Here is a 21,919-nt window from a genome sequence, read left to right on the forward strand (position 1 = left end):
TTTTTTTTTCCTTTCCTTCAAACATGTCTGCAAATGATAATCCAGCAGCTTGAATGATTGAGAATCAAAACAGTTATGATAAAACTGAAAAGACTGCAGTTTAATCAGTCTTCACAATGAATGATTCACAGAACTGTGACACAGAACAGTGGGGCTTTCACCAACCTGCCATAATGCTGACTGGTTAATTTGTCACTACGAAACAAACTGCATGCTGGGAAGTGACGACTAACTGGCACTGCCACAATCAACTCCTCTCTCATCTCAGGCCTTCAAAAGTGAAGCAGCAGAGCAGTCACACTGGGTGTCCTCCATCATTCAGAGGAAAGCAACACATTTGCTTTTGAGTTTGTTTATACTAGACAGATACACCATCTATGTTATTTTACAGTATGATGCAGTAAGTGAATAAATGGTTCCAATTACACTTGTTTGGGCAGGTGAGACTGTGGCTTGTGTCCAACCATGCCTTGTATGCACACAGTATCAGTCAATTCAGAAAAACCACTTCTATTTCTCCTGCTTTTTTGATATAAAAAAGGAGTGGTAATTCAAGTGTCATAGCAAGGAATACTGATATACCGCACATATTTATCTCACTGAAAAACTAAAGCTTTTACTTTTCAATACATTTTTTAAAGAGTTTATTCTTACTGAGCATAGATTGCTGAGGGTAATATAAATGTAACCTTGCCTTGTCATAGGGGCCTCAACTATAAATGAAAGAGGGTCCGTTTACTCTAAATATAATAATCTAAATGTACTGTGTATCTCAAATTTTCTTCACTGGACATTTATTGTATAAACTGTCTTAAATATAATGAAAGAAAGTTCTCTGTTGGTGCAACTTTTCCCACACCAGTGACATAAGTTGAAACACTGCAGGGCATTTCAGATTCAGATTTATCTTCATCTTCATTATATTACATCGAAAAAAAGCAAAGCAAAAATCTTTGGTCTGGCCTCCCTTTGACTTCCAATGTAACAATACATAACACACACTATAAAAACACGATTCAGACAAATTGGGATGAGGGTTGAGTGCACCACTATCTGTATCCATATCCGTACTCGTAAAGGGGCGGGAGTTAAACCGGAAGTGGGCGTGATTTATAAGCCTGAAATTGATATGGGTTGGTCAGAACTTGCTATATTTATTGTTAGCCTCAATATATTTGTATTTACAGATGGATTTGTATTAGACCAAGGTAAGAGGAGCGAGCCGACCGGAAAAAACCTGACCCGGGGAAGAAACAGAAAAGAAGATGCGTGCTGCATGCAGCACCGCTTCTGTTACAAATCAAGCTTTTACCCCATAACCCCATAAAGTGGGGCAGATTTGAAACGTTTGGGTTCTTAAAAGCTATTTTAAAATGATGACGCAGTGGTGTGGATGTAGCCTACCTTTACATCTCTATTAGGCTAAATGATGATCTCGCCGGGGACTCCATCAGGTAGCTGTAAATATCCATGTATGTCACCTGCAGCCATTCAGTGGGATCATTAGTCCATGAAAATGAAGGCAAACAGAAGGGAGAACGAGAACGACCCACAGCTGTGAGTTCTTCACTGTACCGTTTTTTCTCCGGTACAGCTAGCGTGTTAAAATAATCATCTCGCATGCTGACATAATGTTTTAAGCTAACTACTGAACAGTATATTTTAAATTGTGCCGCCAATTGTTTTCCCCTCCGGTGGGCGTGGCTATTGTAGTATGACGCGTTCCGCTCTGTCCTATCACAGGACGCCCTGAGGAGGACTTTCCTTCAGCCCAACACGGATATTGACTCGTACTCGTACTCGTTTTACTCGTAAAATGGCTATATCCATACCGGATACTCTTTTCAGCCAAGTATCCGGCTCAATCTTCATTAAAAGCTTTAAAAATGCCGTATTTTGTGGACCATAAGGCGTGATATCAATAAACGGGTCTGTTTTCATACATAAGGCGCATGATAAAACATATATAAAGCGAAACAAAACAGTATCACTATCCGAATACTGCTCAAAAATACACTCACATTTTAATGTACAGTAAATATTTTTGAAGCACAGCATGTACCATTATTACAAAAAGGGGCGGAGGTAAGCGTACTGCGTTCTGTTCTCTGATTGGTTTATCGTTGCCATCAACAGCAAACACCTGAAGTTAGTGTGGCGTTGGAACAACATTTGATTATAACTGGATTATGATATGGATTTGAAAATTGGGCTTATGTTAAAAACCTAACGTTGGCTTGACGTCTAATCACAGTGAGGTACCACTGACTAAATGTTAGATGGTGGTTGGTTCCCAGCACTACATAATTAGTTATCTAACGTGGTCTGACGTTACAACCCATAGCCAACCAAGGACCAACGTTAACACAACATCCCTGTGTCAGCTGGGAACGATCCGACAATCCATCAAGCGGAGCGGCTTCGTTTCTTACCAAAGTAAAACACTAAAACATTCCGACAGATTTCTGAGCGCAGTGTACCACATAAAATTGGTTCGAGGTCAGTAAGCACAGCAAGAATTCACACATGATGCGCACTGCCGATTTTTGAGAATTATTTTGGATTTTAAGTGCGCCTCATAGTGTGAAAAATACGGTAGGTACAAAATAAGACACATTTAACCAATACTTTAACGAGATGAAGATAACAGTAAAAGCTTTAAAGGGCTTTAACGATGACAGGAGATACTCAGCAATGACCTCTCCCCTCTTTCGAAGTGACTCAAGTCGTTACTGTTGTGTGTTCACTAATATCGAAAGTAAAGCTTTATTATGTTTGAGAATCAAGGACGGCATGAAATATCATAAACAGTACAGTTGCAGTGGGAATGTAATGGAGTTGGTTTTCTTAAAATATGACCATTTACTTTTTTCCTTTTATTCCAAACCTGTTATATAGGACAGCCACTACTTTTAAAATGAGAGAACCACTTGTTTCTGTGTAATCACACTGGTGTCTCTCACATTTGAAACTTTCAAATACCTTTTACCACCAAACAAGCCACTCCAAAGACCAATATAATTGCCTGGTGAAGGTGGAAGCAGTTACTGGCAATCAATTTTTTTTCAGGGTTTCATGCAAGGACATGTGCTAGCTTCCCATCAATTAAGGGAAGATTGATGAAACCCGCCCAGCCTTTGAGGATGCCTCTATGTGATGCTGAAGACGACTCATAAATAGATAAGTAGTAGTTGAGCAGAATTGAGCAGAAAAAAACACACACATTTGATTGTGCATACTCCCAGATTCTCATTCAATTTCTGCAAATAGTAGTTTTTCCCTCTTTCCTGTCTCTCTTCTGTACTGCTACAATGCTAATATAACGTTATGAGGTAGTTTTTTTGCAATTTGACAATTGGCTGCTAATACCTACACAAAAGGAAACACTGTGTGATGTGCCAGCATGCATTATGAGTCACTGGGAAGGCTCTGCCTACATATGAATTGTGTTAAACTTAGCAGACATTTTAAGAAGGGTTACAGGGAATTTACACAGCATTGCTATATAACAAAGCATGGCAATGTGTACCAATAAGTGAGGTGTAATCCATTGTAATGCCTTTATAGATCATAAGTTAATTAAAATATAAATGTGACACAGGATAAAAAACCGCAGAAGTGAATCTAATCATGGTTCATTTTAAGGTCAGTGGGATAATGCCAGACTTTTGAATAAATACACAAAACAAGCTCAATGAGAAACATTTTATTTTTTTTATTTTATCAAATCTACGTAACTAGTTCAGCAAAATAAAAAGCAGGAATTGGTTTTATTTTTGAAGCAAACAAGCACTCCAATTATATTCCAGTTATGTCAAAGACCTCCCATTCCCGAGCTCAATTCCTCGTCACCATTACAGCCTCCTGGGAGTGGTGTCCTGCATATTGAAAGCACTTCATTCTCCTGCTTCCCATGGTGATCCATTTCCTGCCATTGTGTAACCAACAATCATTTTCCCGACTGTTTACACCAAATTTCATTTCACTTCATTTTTTAATACTTGATTGAGTTGATTGTCCGAGTTTGAATTGAGCTGTCCAAGGTGCTGACAGGACAGTATAGAGGAGCCTGCCTTGTAAAATATTAGTATTGATTGTTAAAGTGTAACTGAAACGGAAGCAATTTTTATTAGTTTTTCTGAATATGCCCAGTTAAGGGAAGTCTTTGGTCTTCATTTCATGCTTAGTATGAAACACTATGAAGGAAAAGCAGCTACCTGCTGTTGTTCCATCTGCTTGATGTGTCCAAGAGCGTTTGTGAAGAATTTCAGCTTACCAACATTTAAAACAGATAGAGGTTTGTTTCCACTGCCACTGACTAAGTGGCCTGAAATAATGTATTTTAGGTTCAATATCACGCTCCTCTACTATAGAACCAACTCCCAGTCCAGGTGGGTGGGGCCGCGGGACCCTCTCTCAACTTTCAAGATCAGGCTGAAGACATTCTTCTATGTAAGTTAAATTACTCTGCAGTTATGCTACTATAGGCCTAGACTGCTGAGGGGTGCACTGAGCACCTCTCTCTGACTCTCTCTCTCTCTCTCTGTTTTGCCCCTGCATTACATGTCAATAAGTTTGTTCAGTCACTGTTTCCCTTCTGTGCTCATCCTGCAGGAGTTGAACCATCTCTGCTGCATTAGTTACTATTAGTTATTTCCATTATTTTTACTTACTGCTATTATTTACCAATGCACATTTAGTGGTAACAGCCATTCATCCCTCTTTTTATCTGAATATTTTTGTTTCCATTTCTGTTGTATTTTCTGTCTTCTTGTTCTCTTCCTACCAAAAACAATATGACCCAGCCCTATAATTCACAGCTAGGCCTCAACTGTGCATAACTTTAAATCTTAAAATTTAACCAGGTGAGTTCATATAATTCCCCTTTAGCTACAGTCCTGGGGCAAAAAGGATCAAAACCAAGATACAATGAAAACAATTCCAAAACATTTTTATTTATTCCAGAGTTGATTCCACAAACAGAGCCTGCTACCCAAACAAACACCCCCAATCCGCTTCACCAGGAGCGCGTGTCACACGTCTCCCGGAGTCACGTGGTGTGGAGTCGTATAAAGCGGATATTTGGAGCTTTTACTCACTCTGAGCTCCAGAGAGCGCAAACGCTGACCTACAGAAGTTATCACCGCAGGAGGGTCAGGTCCACAGCTCATCCCTCTGCGCGCCACAACAACACAACAGCTCCACCCGGACTGTGCTACCTACAGCGCCATAGTCAGGGCTGGTCCGCTCCACCCCTCCACCACCTCTGAGAAAGTGAGCGGACCACGTGGATTTAAACATTTGAGGAAGCCCAGTAACCCCCCCCCCCCAACACACACACACACACACACACACACACACACACACACACACTATGCGCTGGACAACTTGTGATGAGACTTTGGTGAAAACGTGAAGCGCTCGATCCTGCGATACGTCGACAGCAGAGCTGCTGTTCACCCGAAGCATGAGGATGCTGGAATTTCTATGATGACACTGCTGGAGATGACGGCTCACAGAGGAACTATGAACTCACTCTGGTGGATAATGCTCCTAAACTTTTCTCTCTGGTGGATGTGGGTGGACGCACAGGTGAGAAACGATCAAACTATTTTTGCACTACAGCGACGGCTACACATTTTAACACTACTGGAGTTTGTTAAAAAAAAAAAAAAACTTAATGTCTGTATATTGAGATAAAAAAATATCGTAGAGGATTCGCCAATCTAAAGAAGATAAAATGCAGCAACAGCTCGCTTCACCTCGGGGCTTCGAGCTCCGTGTTGGCTGTATGTTCCCTTAATTTTAGGCTACAAAAGGAATAAACAAAGAGAGGTTGAATATTTATTCACGAGATAATGTGCTTTCTGCTTGCTTTGTGAGGCATATGGATTTCCCCACCCCCTTCTTGTTTCTGAACATTGTTTATGTCTTATCGTGTACACACACACACACACACACACACACACACATTTGCATATACGGGGTATATATACACTACATTGTGTGATCCTGAACCGTGGTAGGTTGTCTACATGTTTGTTACATAACCTGTAACCTGGCTAACCCATGCAGCAGTGGCACTGCTGAAAGTCTGTCTGTGCTGATTATAAAGTGGACTTTTCAAGTGCTCACCTGGGAGTTGTATTGGCAGGCCAAGCATTGTCAGTCAGTTCGTCTTACACTCTGTCTGTATTGGATTCTTCACGGATTATGTTATATTTGTACTTCCCAGAATCAGATGGGAGTTTAAAATTTTTTATTGGAGTATTAATTAACATGAACTATGGTGCAAAGCTCTTAAAGGAACAATACCAAATAGTTTTTCTGAGTGACAAATACACTGGCAGTATTGAGCGCAAGGGTACAACAAGTGAAATGTGAGCCTCTGTGGAGTAAAAACAATATCAGGCAGGATGTCCAGCAGGTGTGGAGTTTAATCTGCAACATGGTCATCCTGTTGAATTCAATGCTGAAGTCTCCTCCGTGTATCAGTACCATGGACAGCACCCACAGACACAAGATGTGCTGCTGCCACGTTTGGACGAAAGTAGTGATGAAAATAAAAGAGTGTAATAATTTTAATCATAGATAAATACATTTTGAATAATCTACAAACAAAACAGCCTGGTTTTTTGGTTGATTTAGAAGTAAATTTTTTAACCTTAAACAGTAAAAGTGTACACGAATATATCCTGCGTGGGACTCTCCGATTGTCCTTATAACTTATCCACGTAATTGTTGTGATAGTTGTAAGTGATAGTTCCCATATTTCTCACTGAAAGGCTTTTTCCAAATAAGTAAGATAACATACTTGAAAGTCCTTGCAGAGAAATTTGTTATGGACTCTGTCCATCCCGCTGTTTCACAAAAACAACATACATCATTCATTAGAACTAAAGAAAAAATAAATAAAAAATCAAGGTGAACAAAATACTTGCTAGATGAAGACAACATGAAATTTCATGCATTATTCACCTGTGCTAATGCCTACCAGCAGAAGCGACTCTTGCACGGCCCTTGTGAAGGTATGCACATTCATGGCCTTCATAATAAAAGAACTAATTGTGCTTTTGCTTGGTAGTCAGACATTAATTTCCCCTCATCATCTACCACTTATCCATTTCTGTAGACAATCCCAGCTCACATTGGATGAGGGCAGGGGCAGTGGAGGTCACCAGTCCATCACAGGGCCAACACACAGAGAGAGACACAGACAAATAACCACTCACACTCACACACTTCAGAGTGACCAGTTAACTGGGCAGCCTTAAGGGTCTTTTTTTTTTTTTTAGGTTTGTTTTTCAAATATTGATCCTTTTGGCTATTCCGCTGAGGCGCCCTCCTGATTTTGCAGACATCATGCACAATGTTGTATGTTTGCTTTTACTTTTGTGAGGATATGATTAAAAAGAGCTTGTGCAGAAAGATATGGACATGAACACGTCATAATCAGCACCTTCACACCTTTGACATCTTAAACATGATATCAGTGCTCTTACTTGCAGGCATCATCACATTTGAAATAAAAATAAAAATACATGCATAAACTTGTTCTCTGTGACTGCACACAAAAAATTACTGCCAGGAAAAAATAACTCATCATCTACCAGCCCTGTTATTAAAACTTTACTGTGCCGTTTTTTCCTGTATCATAATCTCCTTGTACAGCCCTTTGGCGTTCAAATTAATTTTATATAATCCTGCTTAATATGTTTTGGAAGAAGAGCAGTTGCGCTATGGCATTGTGTAGAAGGTCGGGGTGGATGGCAGGTGTAAGAAGCACAGGGCTTTATTCCAGTTATTGCAGTATGTATAATGTGCGTTGTTGTTGTATGTGTAAGGTGTGGCCAGATGTCCAAAATGTCAGTTGAGCCACATACAGGGTTGAAGGATCTGATTTCATTTGTTGTGCTCCACAGATGGAGTTTGATGGTCCTCTCTCTGCGCAGGAGCAGATGTACATCCTTTATGAAATCAAACTGCAGTGCTACCAGAACCTCTCCAACACTGGCTCAGGGACAACAGGTACAAAATGTGCGCTGAAGGACTTGAGTGTTAGGTGTAAAATACTATGTGAAATTATGTCATGTTGTTTATTTTTTTTACCGCTCTTTTGTAAAGTAAAGTAATTGTAAAGTTTTGCAGTCCAGTAGTTTATAGCCCTAATCTTGGCACATTTATTAATGGTTCTTCGATTTCTAATGGAAAGAAACAAAGCAGATGTCTCACTTGTAGTTTGCCAAACATCCATTTAATCAGCCAACATGAAAACCATCAGTGGTAGATTTCATGAGTTCTGGCTAGTTAGCTACGTAATTCAACTTACATTTTCTCCTTCCTCAATGAAAAGCTGATGTTATCCTATGAACTGGGTATATTTTAAGAAATTGAACGTGTACCCCCTCACACTGATAACAGCTACTTAGTAAGTTAGGTTCCCCAAAGCTCTGTTTGTTACCCCATGACTTGATAATATACTCTTCTCAATGTTTAATGTTATTTTCTTTTCTACTCTGGTTTACATCTTCAGAGTGACTTTACACACTTTTATACATCTTCTGCTTCCACATTCTTTGGTTTAGAGCTCTGACAAAGCTTACCCTGTTAAACATCAATTATTGTGAATGAAAACCAAACATTTTATCAAGCATCTAAATCTCTGTAGATAGTCATCTTTTGCAATAGATTTTTTTGTTGTTTTTTTTTTGGCAAAAAAAGCTGTAAGCTTTTGACTTTCTGTCCTTCGACTGCAGATGAAGTGTGCCCTCCGGACTGGGATGGTCTTATCTGTTGGCCCCGTGGCTCCCCTGGGCTGGTAACTAAGGTTCCCTGCCCGTCTTATATCTATGACTTCAATCACAAAGGTTTTTCTTTTTTCATATAACATAACATCACCAACATTAAGAACTAGACTGCAGGAACATTAGAGACGAAGATAAATAGACTTACTGACATGACACATAAAAATAGCAAACTCTTCCTACCTGACATTTTCCTGAAAAAAAGTGGGATCAGCCAAAAATAAGATAAATTACTTGTTCAGGGTGTTTATTTACCTCAGGTTGGGGAAAAATGTCAAATGAAACTCCTCCAATATGAAAGGGTAGTTGTATCAATCATCAACCAACCTCCTGTTCCGTCTGCATGAGTGTCCAAAACCATCTTACAATATATGTTAACAGGACACGCTTACAGGAAGTGTGATGCCAACAGCTCCTGGGTGTTTGTGGACCACTGGAATAAAACGTGGACCAACTACTCAGAGTGCCTGCGCTTCCTTCAGCCTAGTGACGCGGAAGAGAAAGTACGCATGACTATAAAGTACCTACGCTGCTGTTGATTTAGCTAACAAGCTATTCTGTTTTTGTTTGGTGAACATTTCTGCATATGTAGCAATCAAAGATGAGAATTCCCCTGGATCTCTTCGTGAGCTAAAATGGTACTCAGCTGTATTCTTTGAGAACAAAATGAGATCCCAAACAGCCATGTGTGTTTCATCTTATATAAGCACCGTGTGCAAAGTATGAGATTCAAATGTACACTACGAGATGCATGGGGTTTTCCCTGAAGCTCCCATCTTCTTTTGATTGTTCACTCCTGAAACAATATCAACTTCATTCATTCATTCATTCATCTTCTGCCGCTTATCCGTTTCCAATCCCAATCCCAATATCAACTCATATTGAGAGAGGCCCGGGTACACCTGGACAGGTTGGCGGTCCTTTGCAGGGCCACATTGTCCATGTCAACTTTCCACTCCTTGTCAAAGGCAGCTGATCATTTCCCACTGGACAATAATTAGACAATTTTTGTGCAGAGGGGTTGAGAAATTGTGGTATTGTGCCTCAGAAATCATTTCCCTAATGTGTAGTGACCCATATAACATTTCCTTTCCTGGCAGCACTCAGCAAGGATCTCCTCTAGAAACTACAGTACTCAAAGGCAGTTCATTAATCCTATAGCAGCATCTGACAATTATTCATCTCCTAAAAGGGACTAAGGGAACGTTCTAGTTGGACCAACTGATGAGTGGAAGAGCAATAAGTGAATCGATACAGAGCCTGGTTGTCAGGAAGAGTAAAGAGTCATTAATGCTTAGTGACCAGAGTCAAAGCAGGATGGAGTGACCAGTAAAACCACCTAGGCTGCACAACTACACTGAGCCCCCACAGACTTTCGAGACCAGCACCTGCCCAGCTGGATATCTAACGACATACAACAGAGAGATCAGGAGAGAGAGGGAGGGAGAGAAATGGCCCATTTGTTGTTCAGGATAATCTTACATTTAAAGTCAGAACAGAAACAGAACACAATTTAAATAATATAACAAGGTTATATTATAAAGCCCGACAAAGATGAAGATGCTGAAAATGTATACATGCATTAGCAGATACAGAACAATATTTGTATTTGAGTTTTCACTCATGTTTTATCCATGTTTTTGGCCTCCTCCACCTTCTCCAGAGGTAAATAGCCTGGTATTACATCTATCCATTGCCCATTTTGTGAACTGAAGATGCCTGTTTTCACACTCACAGAGGGTTACTGGGAAAAGTAACTGAGTACCTGCTACAGTAGTACTGGCATCAGTTCCAACTTCAGAAATATTCACTGTTATTCTTTTAACTTCACTTGTAAAAAAAGGAAATGCAAAATAATTAGGCTCCAAAGAAACTGTGGGGATGAAGTCCTCTTTTGCCAAGAAGCTGATGGTGATGTGTGTGTATACTTAATGAGTCAGTTTAACCTTAAATATTTTTCTGTGTTCACAGCAAGACTTCTTTGAGCGGCTGTATGTCATGTACACCATCGGGTATGCCGTGTCCTTCAGCTCTCTGCTTGTGGCCATCTTCATCATTGGATACTTTAGGTAGGAGAAGAAATTTTTCCTTTGCAGAAAAAAAACATCTGACACAGCCCATGAAGACAGAAGCACGTCAGTGAATAGGAATAATGTGAAAACGTGGTCTTCTTCTTTGTAGAAACTATCATCTGCAGCCCCTCAGCATGTTTCATAGCTGCCAGTCATGAACTTTATGTGTTATCTAAAGCTGGTATTAAAGAGCGCCTGACTCCATGGGGAGCGTAATTTCCATGGTAACATAGGCAGCATCTTCCTCTTTTCAGCCTTCTTGTTTGTGTTCTGCTACCACTCCAAGTTACTGCATACATACTGTGCTATACACGTACTTTCACTTTAACTAAAACACCATGTAAACATACACAATAGGCATAATGTGTCCATCCATCTTCTACCGCTTTTCAGTTTCTGCGTTGCAGGGGCCATAATATATACCATATCTAAGTAAAATGTGTGCAGAGAGAGGCAGAATGGAAGTGAGGTGATGGGTTAACAGGACATGAGTTTGGATGAGTTGAAAGTCATATTTAAAGAGCAGACACCTCATAGAGCTGGGTGTTTGCAAAAACCTTGATTACAGGATGAAATGCTGCTGGTGGGGCTCAGTTCTGTTTCTGCGCACCGACCTACACACAGAGAAAGCCAATATAGCTAAATAACTTTGGAGCTGCATTTAACGTTTTCTTTTTATTTCCACTGAGGCTGCGTTACAATTGTCTTAATCCTCTCATTGGCACTTGTCTGGCCATGTGTGGCTTCAGAGGCAGGCTCTAAATTACTTGGTTAATTTGTATTTTCTTGATTTGTAACCAGGGCAGCATAGTGGTTAGTGCTGTCACCAACACAACATGGGGTGACAGCGTGGGTTCCCTCCAGGTACTCTGGTTTCCTCCCACCGTTCAAAGACATACAGGAAAATTGTCTAAATTGTCCGTAGGTCTGAGTGTGAGTGGTTGTTGGTCTCTGTCTGTCTCTGGGTGATGGATTGGTGACCTGTCCAGTGTGACCCCGCCCTCACCCAGTGTGAGCTGGGTTTGGCTAAACAATAAAGCGGTAGAAAATGAATGAATGCATGAATGAATGGGTAACCAGTCACCTGATTCAAACACACTGAAGCTCTATTCAATAAAAGTTACAGCACATCAACCTTTGAAAGCAACAGTCTGCAATTAAACCACGGGATACTGAAGATATCTGATGCAACACAATGAGTTCAGTAAACAACATTTTCCTTGGTGAGGTCATGAATAACAATTATTTTGAAGCATCTGGAACAAACAAACAAAATAACAAAAAACAGGTCAGTGAAGGAAGAAATAAATCTCACTGCTGGTTAAGTCATCTTCTCCATCTTCAAATGGATTCTTTATAGTATCAGCAGTAGTCACAGCAACAGCAGCAGCAACACCAGTGCTGTTTGGAGTGAAAACATAAAGTTGATGTATACCGATCAGGCATAACAACATGACAACCTTCTGGAGGTCCCTCTTCTGCAGCCAAAATGGCCCTGAACTGGCCAGGCCTGGCCTGGACTCCTCTAGACCTAGAAAATCTGAAGATTTTCTTGTGGTATCCAAGACATTGGTGGCAGATCCATTAAGTCTTGCAAGTTGCAATGGGGAGCCTCCATCAGGCCTGTTTGTCTAAGACGTCCCTGGATGCCTGAACTGCATTGGATTGAGATCTGACAAATTATGGCATTTGACTCTCGGGTTGTGGAGGTTGGGTGCAAATGGCAGGTGAGGAGGATCAAGTCAAGTCAAATCAAATTTATTTATATGCTGCCAAATCATAGTTTACATACAGAGCAGGTCTAGGCCAAGGAGACATGAGTGAAGCCTAGCTAATATCAAACTATAAAGTTACAGTGATCAAATCATGAAGAGGCCCGCACTCTTATTTCATTGTTTCCAACTGCTGGGGTTTTCTTTCATTTTACTCTGGATGGGCAGAAGTGCAGGCTTTTGGAAACAGTGATACCACAGTTAAAGTGATAAAAGGTAGGTTTTCTATGCCAAAATATGGAAGTGAAATCATTAGTTGACCATTTTGTCATTCAGTTTATTAGAAATAAAGGTTTTATTGCATCAGAGGAATCACTCCTCTTTTTCATCCTTAAAGAGGTTAGGTAATACGCATGTCTTGAGTCTTTCTGTAACTTCTGCAGTCAACATGTCTATGTATATCTCTTGCTTTTTTACTGTTGGTTGTGTCAGCTAGATGGAATGTATCCTAACCAGTCAGTCGTCCTTTTTGTAATTCAACCTGATGCCGGTTTGTAATTATAAACTGAAAAACTTGCCTGGAAAAATAATTGGTGCTTTTTGCAGGCATTGCTGCCCACAATCATGTGTTGCTCCAGTAAATGTGCACAGTTCTCATTAATTTGACAGTGACTTTACTTTGTTTTCTTGCCAGGCGTCTTCACTGCACCAGAAACTACATCCACATCCACCTGTTTGTTTCCTTCATGTTGCGAGCAGTCAGCATATTTGTGAAGGACAAAGTGGTCCATTCCAGTGCTGGATTACAGGACTTTGACTCCGACCTATTGGACAGTTTAGAGACAATTAGCATAGCATCACTGGGCAAGTCTCAGTATGTAAGTATCGTGGCTTTTTGTATTCATCTTTCTGCCTCCAGTACATCCAATGCCAGAGTAACTTGAACAGAGTGCTTTGAGTGGCTTCATGTTAAAGTCAAACTCCTGGTGCGGATGTAATAACTGATTTACTCACTTGTCCTCCCAGCTGTACATCCATCCATCCATCTTCATCCGCTTGTCCGGGGTCTGGTCGCAGGTCAGCTGTACATATTAGTTACATTTTTTATCTTTTAAAATTTCAATCATTGGCTTTATGATTCATGTTAAGTTAAATCAAGGTTTCATACTTTTATGTTTACTTCTCTACATTGAGAGCAAAACTCAACTTGTCCAATAGAGCTGATTCTGATTCTGTACCAGAAGACTTTTTTTGATTTGAGCAGCTGGTGCTGCAGGTGATAAGGCTCACTGACACACTCACTCATCTTCATCTGCTTTATCTGTATCCAGGTCACGGGGCTGCTGGAGCCAATCCCAGCTCACATCGGGTGAGGGGCGTGGTACACCCTGGACAGGTCGCCAGTCCATCGCAGGGCCAACACACAGAGACAGACAGAGACCAACAACCACTCGCATTCACGGTCAATTTAACTTCTCCATTTCACCAAAACATGCATGTCTTTGGACGGTGGGAGGAAAATGGAGTACCCGTACTGAACCGGTGACCTTCTTATTGTGGGGCAACAGCGCTAACCACTATGCCGCCACGCTGCCCGGTGTTGCAACCTGGCTCTCAGGGGAAAGGGAAGTAACAGTTTTATGACTCAAACTGGAAACTGGTTAACAGACAAACAAAAATAAACCAAGGAATGGGCCAGTGGGTGCTGCTACATCCATCATGCTGCGGCGTAATCTACAATACTCCTGGTGGATTAAGATATTCCAATTTCATTGCCTTTACAGTCGCTGCACATCATCACCCACATTTTCATGTATGACAGCAACATCCGTTTACTGCCAATATCCAGTGACCGCTGAGTACAGTTAATAATCCAAATCCCACTGGTCAAGTAATGAATACCACTGCACAGTATCAGCTCATTTTGTTGGGAAGCCCCCAGCAATGGTCTGGCCAATCATGCTGCTTCGCTGGCACTTTGATATGCCGAATCCCAGAGGTGAATGATTATCATGGCAGTGGAGAAGTGCTCACTGACACACATTGAAACACCATTCATAAAGAAACTACAAAAGCATTTTGTGATGTGTTGGAATTTGTAATTCCAAAATGTTTTGGATGCAGTTATGCAGAATCCTGTTAAACCCCAATATGGCCAAATGGTAAATAAGGTGTTGTAGTGCAAGAAACTTGAAACAATCACAAATATTTCTGCACAACAGCGTTAAATTCTATTAAGGCTGCATAATGTTAATATAAACTTAGGGCCTTTTCGGCCTTATATAGTCTCAGTTCTAAACCTCAAACCCTGGCTATATCTTGAGTCAAAACTCAATTATACTTCAGGTTTTGTTTTTTTGTTTTTTTTTTTTGCAAAACTAAAGAATAATACTGCAGGCTCAGGAAATAAAAGCCTTTTATTTACCTTTTGTGAGACATTTTTGTTTCAAGAAAATAAAATGATGAACCCCTGAAACTTAATTTGCTGTGAGACAGATAGGTAACATGCAGCAAAGAGCCGCAGGTTTTCCTTGAAGCCAGGTCAATGTGCCAAGTGAGCCTCCTGTGCCCCCCAGACAAAGATAGCTGGCATATTAGATTTAAAATGTATGTGTGTACAGAGAAATTGCATGAGTTTGTATTTACACTGTATATCCACAGCTGAGTCATTACAACAGGCTGAGACGACAGGCACTGACTGTTCTCAGTGGCAATATTTCAAGTGTCTGATACGCTGCTACTTTTGTCTTCTAAAACCACTCAACTTTCAGCAGTTCCTTTATTCAACTCATAAGTTTAAGTTTAAAGACATTAAGAAGTTAGAACAACTGAGGTCTCAAACAAGATAGAAAATTTTTATTAATTTGAACTAACAAAACTGACCACAACTGTTGCCCCAAAGTAAGAAGGTCACAGGTTTGCGTGTTCTCTCCGTGCCTGCGTGGGCTTTGTTGGTCTCTGTCTGTCTCAGTGTGTTGGCCCTGTGATGGACTGGTGACCTGTCCAGGGTGACCCCACCCTCACCCAGAGTGAGCTTGGATTGGCGCCAGCATCCGCTGCAACCTGAATATGGATAAGTGGTAGAAGATGAATGAATAAAAAAGTTGTTAAAATGTGGTATGATTCTCTCAGTATGCTGACAAATAAAACGTCTGACTCCGACGGTGACGGTTGTCATGGTGAAACTGTGGCTCCTTTGTGGCTGGGAGACTTTAATTTCTTAAACTCTCTCTTTGACATTATAGCGCTACTACAAATGATCCCCTGGGATCATTTAATTGTCCAAGTCTGGACAGTCAGCAACTACTGAGGGTACTGAGTTCGTGCTCATTGTTCAGCTTGGTTTAACTGAAGTCACACTGACAGTCAGTCAGTTTTTCTGCATCGTACATCCTCTCTCTGTGGGTAAAGAATATACAGTTTTTGGCCAACATTTATGCCTTTCTTTGTGTTGTGTATGCGAGAAAGCTTCAGGAAATATGTTGACAGAGAGTAGGTGAACGGTTTTTGCATTCAATCATTTTAATTTGATTAAGTTCATATCAAATAAAATTACACAATACACCCCGCTGCACTTCAACAAGAGTTTATAAACATAGTTTTTTCATATGGTTTCAGTAGACCAATCATAATGGATTTCACTGTCATCACTGTGCTTTTATACATCAAAATATGTGACTAATGTAATTAAATCCTCTACTCTCATGTAGCCCCTACAGATGTGTTACAACAGGTGAAGAACTAAACAACACAGGCTAATAGCTGTTACAATTAGAATATGATCAAAGTGTTTTTGTATTTTTATTGATTGATTGGTTGATTTTCAGATTGGCTGCAAACTGACAGTACTGCTCTTCATCTATTTTTTGGCCACCAACTACTACTGGATCCTTGTAGAAGGCCTCTACCTTCACAGCCTCATCTTCATGGCCTTCCGATCAGATTCAAAATACCTCTGGGGCTTCACACTCATTGGATGGGGTAAGCAAAAAGCAAAGCAAAACAAAACAAAACAAACAAACAAACACATTTCTTATACCACACATATGTCGTCTGTAAACCACATATTAAGGTATGTTACAACATATTTGACTACAACTTAACACACATACCATACATTCTCGAGTTGCCGTGGTAACCATGGCTATTAGACAATGCTAACCCAAATTTTAGTTTTAAAAGCTCTCATTCCTCCGAAAAGTCCTTGTATTTGACAAACAACCTTCCCTCGCTTCTCCCAAGGTCTCAAGTTAGTCACCAGCTGCTTGATTATCATTGTCACATCATGCCATTCTATTTACATATCCGAGCTCCCGTTTCATTTAGCTTATGCTTTGATCTGCACATTTATATAATGAGCACATGTTTGTGATTTATCTCTTATTAATTAATAAAACCCCCCCAAAATTTAAGCCATGGTTATACTCCTTCCTTCAATAATTTTTTTTTAAGTCAATCCACAGTAAAGAACATTCCTTCAAGATTGAGACTTGACAAGGGGCAATAAAATACACAATCCTAGGCACAACAACCATGATAACAGCTTTTGTGCCCTCACATATGTAAATCACATTGGGGCATTCATATTCGCTGGTTGTGTCAGGGGCGAAATGAAGGTCTTGCCCAAAGTGCAACACGTGACAAATATAAATAACCTGAGAAATAACTTGAGGTTCAGGGTTCAGTTACTCAGTCACAATTAAGTGCACTGTTTTGATGGAAAATAAAGACTCCTGTGTTTTCTCTAACAACAAAGACCAGTAGGATGTTGAATGTACTTGAATGGAAAATTCTGGTACAGAAACAATTTAGTGATTTATTCAGTATGTGTTTAAATAATAAAAAAAAAATATGAAGTGTAAACTATTTTTTTTCTTACTCGTATACATAATTTGGCAAAAATACTTTTATTTTCCATTCTTGCCACCATATGCTCATAGACACATCCCAAATTAAGCTCTGTCAAAATTTATTTCTCTTTAATTTTTCATATTTAGCTAAAGATTAAATATATCATTCATTCCAAAAGTCTTTATTTAGTGGAATATATACATATATATGAATTAGAGGAAAGTTATCCCCCATTGAACGTTTCATTAATTAATCATGTCAGCTGGGATAAGAAGTCAGATTTAAAGGAGATGTTTGGAAGGATGATGGAAGGAAGTGAAATTTAAATTACGTCAAATGTCAACAATTTTATGTCGTCACTTCTATCAAGATGAGGCTTTTAAGCATGAAATGCTATTTACATTTAGATAACAGGGGTTGGTTCATCATTGATATTACTGCTGATTTTAATAATAATGATAATAATAATAATAATAAAACCTGGAATTCTATCACATTTCTAAACTGTGAATATGTATTAATTTATATATACATAATCACACTCAGTCACATTGGCTCCTAGCCTATTTCTCTACAATATTTTTTGCCTCCTACATATTATTTTAATATTTGTTGTTGAAATTATATCATAAAAAAAAAAGAAAAACATTGACTCTTACTTGTCTTATTAACTTCTCTCTTTCCATTGCCAACAATCTGATCCATTAACAATATATTATCATTAACTGCTGATGGAACACAATATGATTCATCCCACAGTCGCGTTGCTGTCCGATTCAACGCATGGCAATTTGATGCAAATACAATGAAGCAAAGGAGTGATGCAAAGCAATTCGCCTAACATTCTTTCAGAAACTTTGTGTGCTGCAAAATGCAATTTGTATAATACACACAATAAAAAAAATTTCACCTTTGCAACAAATGCAACAAAGGTAAATTCTTTTTGGCATTCGTGTTCTGCTGAAAAAAAAAAAACAACAACAGTCATGTCAGTGATATAGATTTGCTGTGGTGAGAATTTTGCAAGATAAAATGCCGCAATCATTAAAATTTAGCAGATTGCATTTGATCTGTCAAGTTGTCCCTCTTTCCCAAAAAAGCCTGCAATGTTGCCAATATTTAAATTTAAAATTCATTGGTGTGTGCAATTGCTCTACTTCCACCATTCTCACCACAGACCTGAGTTTGTTGTAAATCTGTGCTGTGCAGCTGCAGTCGTCATTTGTTCCCTAACATACTGTAGCAAAGGAGAGATAGCCTGAAATATTTAATTTAGTGAGAATATTTACAATAATTAATGGATTGGACTTTATCAATGCAAGTATGCAAGACACAATGCATCTTGATTTCATTCCTCAGCTGCTTCTGATCACAGCACATTTCGATGTATCAATACAAATCAGATCATTCCATCCCTGAACTGAGTTTAGCATCAATTCTTGCCTCTTATCACTATTTTCATCTACTGAAGTTCACATCTTTTTGATCTCGACTCACTGCCAGACTGCATTGTAGACATAGCACTGCTGGAATGAATCGCAAGTCCATACAACTGATGGCCAGTTCTGGCAGATGGCCGGCAGAGGAGACGGATTTATCATGATGTGTGTTTTTATGTGTGAATAAAGCTGAATATGTATCAACACATATCATCTGTATGTCTGACTGCACCACACAAAGGATAGAGTAAATAGCAGGTGAGATCACTCCATAATTTAATGCTCATCCAGAGTCAGAGTGGTTGATGAAAAGTGGATGAGTTAACCTTAAAGGCTCTTGTCTTAAAGCCATATGACCTATAGTAGATTCATTATCATAGTGAGATGTGACCTGGCCATGAATCAGGCAAAATAAGCACTGTATATGATGTCACTGGGATCAACCAGCTCATTGCTCACTCTGTTATTTCAGGTGTTCCAGCTGTTTTTGTGGCAGTGTGGGCAATTGTCAGGGCAACACTAGCAGACGTGAGGTGAGAGAACAGCTCCTGCTATGTGCATTAATTCATCTTCTTTCACGTTCAAGGTTAAAACATGTAAAAAAAAAAAAAAAAAGGTGAATGGTACTAAAGGACGGGCTTAAAAACACATGAAAAGACCCAGAAAAGCAATATTCATACTTAATTTTTCTGGCATTGATATAATGATAATATATACAAATATAGATGCTTGTGCTGTGAAATTCTGTCCAAATGTTTCTGCTTTTTGGTCAAAAATATTAGAAGTTCAGCGTTGATTTTCATATATTATCATGTAATGGCTTTGCTGTTAAATATGACCCCTTGCTACACTCCAGTAACCAGTGATAATCTTTCATTAGTTCAGTCCTTTTCAAAGACTGAAGAAATGGTATAATGCTTATGCACATTTGAAAATCAGAAAAAAAAAAAACAAGCCAAACAGATTTTTGCTCCATTTAGGCAAAGTACTCCAGGAAAAATAACCAAAATTTTTTTTGTTTTGCATTTAACATTTGCTTTTGGCTTTTTAAGAATTTCCTGTTCTTCATTCTGCCTCCCAGTTCAAACTTGGATTATTTTCTATCCAAAATCTTATCACGATCCTCCTCTTACTTCACATTAATATTATCTGTTGCCTGATCTTTCTCTGCACCTCCAGGTGTCTTTTGGATAATAGCACCCACCTTTGCATCTTAGCTTTGCTCCTTCCTATGTCTGTTTCTACAACAACGTCAATGTCTTCTTTCTTGTCATCTTGCGTCTTTGTGTGAGCTGCAGATGTTGGGAGTTGAGTGCTGGGAACATTAAGTGGATCTACCAGGTCCCCATCCTGACAGCCATTGGGGTAAGGATGCAAAACACATTTGCTATCTGTATGTTTTATTAGTTTTAGTGTTGCTAGTAGCAAAGCACGGATGATTTTCTTAGTAAAAAGAGATCTTTCAAGATAACTACAGATCTTTGCCTTGTTGTCAACTGATGTCATGTTGACTTTCACAAGGCTCCATTTATCCTTTATCCAATTGGCTCATCTTGTATATGCTGAGTGTGTAATAGTCATGTTCTTTTGTATCCCCTTCTTACACAAGTTGAATTTAATGACTTCTTACAGCATAGCTTTATTTGAAGAAAGCTTAGTACTACCTCCATAAAAATAAACAATTGCAGTGTCCCTGAAGTACTTCATCCTGTGAGGCAAAGTGAGAAAATGTGTTGTGTATTTCGATAAAAAATTCTGAACTTCCCTAAACTGCAGAAAAAAAAGTAATAAGAGTTGGTAGAATGTATGTTCTAACGCTCTGTGAGTTTATTCTTCGTATAAAGCAGCAGCACAGATACTGTAGGTTATTGCAGTACATCAACAGAGGCACTGAGCAGGAAAGCTCCATGAAACAGCTGACTTTCCTCTCCTTCCCTTTCCCCTTCTAAATTCCACACTTTATGTGTATTCACACTCAACAGGGGTTTAAAACAGAGACTGTAAAGGTACAATTCAAGCTCTACATGAGGATTTGTTTTGGAATAAATATGTTAAACTATGTTACTCAAATTCAAATTCAAATGAGTGTTATGGCCTGCAGCAAGTCGTCACCAATGCAAATTGAGAAAATTGCCAAGGACAAACAATAGGTATCTCCATACATGTTAATATTGGATCCTGCTATGAAACCACTCAATAAAGAAAGCTAAGAATGAGGGAGACATTTTATTTATGTATAGTCATGATTCAACACTTAGCCATTGCACTCCCTAATTATTGAAATACCCACGTTTTGATTGTATCCTGACAACGCTGTCATTACTAAAAATTCCTGAGTGAAATTTTACTTAATACTTTTTGTCTTCTAATTGCAATGCACAAAATCCTTGTGCTCTACTATTTACATGATGAGCCAGTAGAGAAATCCTGCTGTATTTCAACACAGCACTCTCCCATCCACACTGATCATGTAGGACAGATGTGGTACATTAACATAATGTGGCAGGAGCTTGGCACATAATTTGCAATGACATCAATCCATTTTAAATTGCCTGCCTTCACCTTCTAAACAAAAACAAAGATACTCTTTCATGTCTGGATGCTACTAGCTTTGGCATCTATGGCATATTTATTCTGGAACTGCATTTTCTGATTCAGCTGCATTCACTCGTAGGATAAAATGATTATGTATATTTACTGATACAAGTCTTTGCATCCAGAAAACATAAGCCACAATTTGCATCTTTCAAAGATGCAAATTGAGATGTTCCATAACTTGGCAAAAAGTGCTATTTTTTTTTTTCTATTGTTCTCAAAATGATATGTTTTGCAATTTAAAGGAAAAAATATCAATGAGGATTACAAGATGAAAAAAAGTCCATATATTCAAGTGAGACTTTTAGAGATTCTTTGATCACTTTTTTGGCTTATTTAAAAACAATTTGTTATATTTTTGTCAGGTACAGTGAAGTTCAGTCCCAAAATCATTGAGGATTAAACAGTTTGAGGAGAGCTTTATTCCGTTATCTGTCTGTCATTTG

The 21,919-nt window shown here is 39.1% G+C and overlaps 1 protein-coding gene across 1 annotated transcript in view; it reads left to right on the forward strand.

Moving 5' to 3' along the window:
- Positions 1-231: 231 nt before the first annotated feature.
- pth2ra (parathyroid hormone 2 receptor a) overlaps positions 232-21,919 on the forward strand; it is a gene marked incomplete at its 5' end in the record, with an annotated part of 29,552 nt that continues 7,864 nt past the window's right edge. The window contains 10 exon segments of the mRNA XM_029530853.1: positions 232-298; positions 5,543-5,592; positions 7,923-8,028; positions 8,757-8,867; positions 9,186-9,307; positions 10,776-10,873; positions 13,283-13,466; positions 16,416-16,569; positions 19,351-19,411; positions 20,177-20,243. Of these exon segments, the coding sequence (XP_029386713.1) occupies positions 232-298; positions 5,543-5,592; positions 7,923-8,028; positions 8,757-8,867; positions 9,186-9,307; positions 10,776-10,873; positions 13,283-13,466; positions 16,416-16,569; positions 19,351-19,411; positions 20,177-20,243 (1,020 nt within the window).

The sequence above is a fragment of the Echeneis naucrates genome, chromosome 21 (genome assembly GCF_900963305.1).
Source record: "Echeneis naucrates chromosome 21, fEcheNa1.1, whole genome shotgun sequence".
In the NCBI taxonomy this organism is placed as follows: domain Eukaryota; kingdom Metazoa; phylum Chordata; class Actinopteri; order Carangiformes; family Echeneidae; genus Echeneis; species Echeneis naucrates.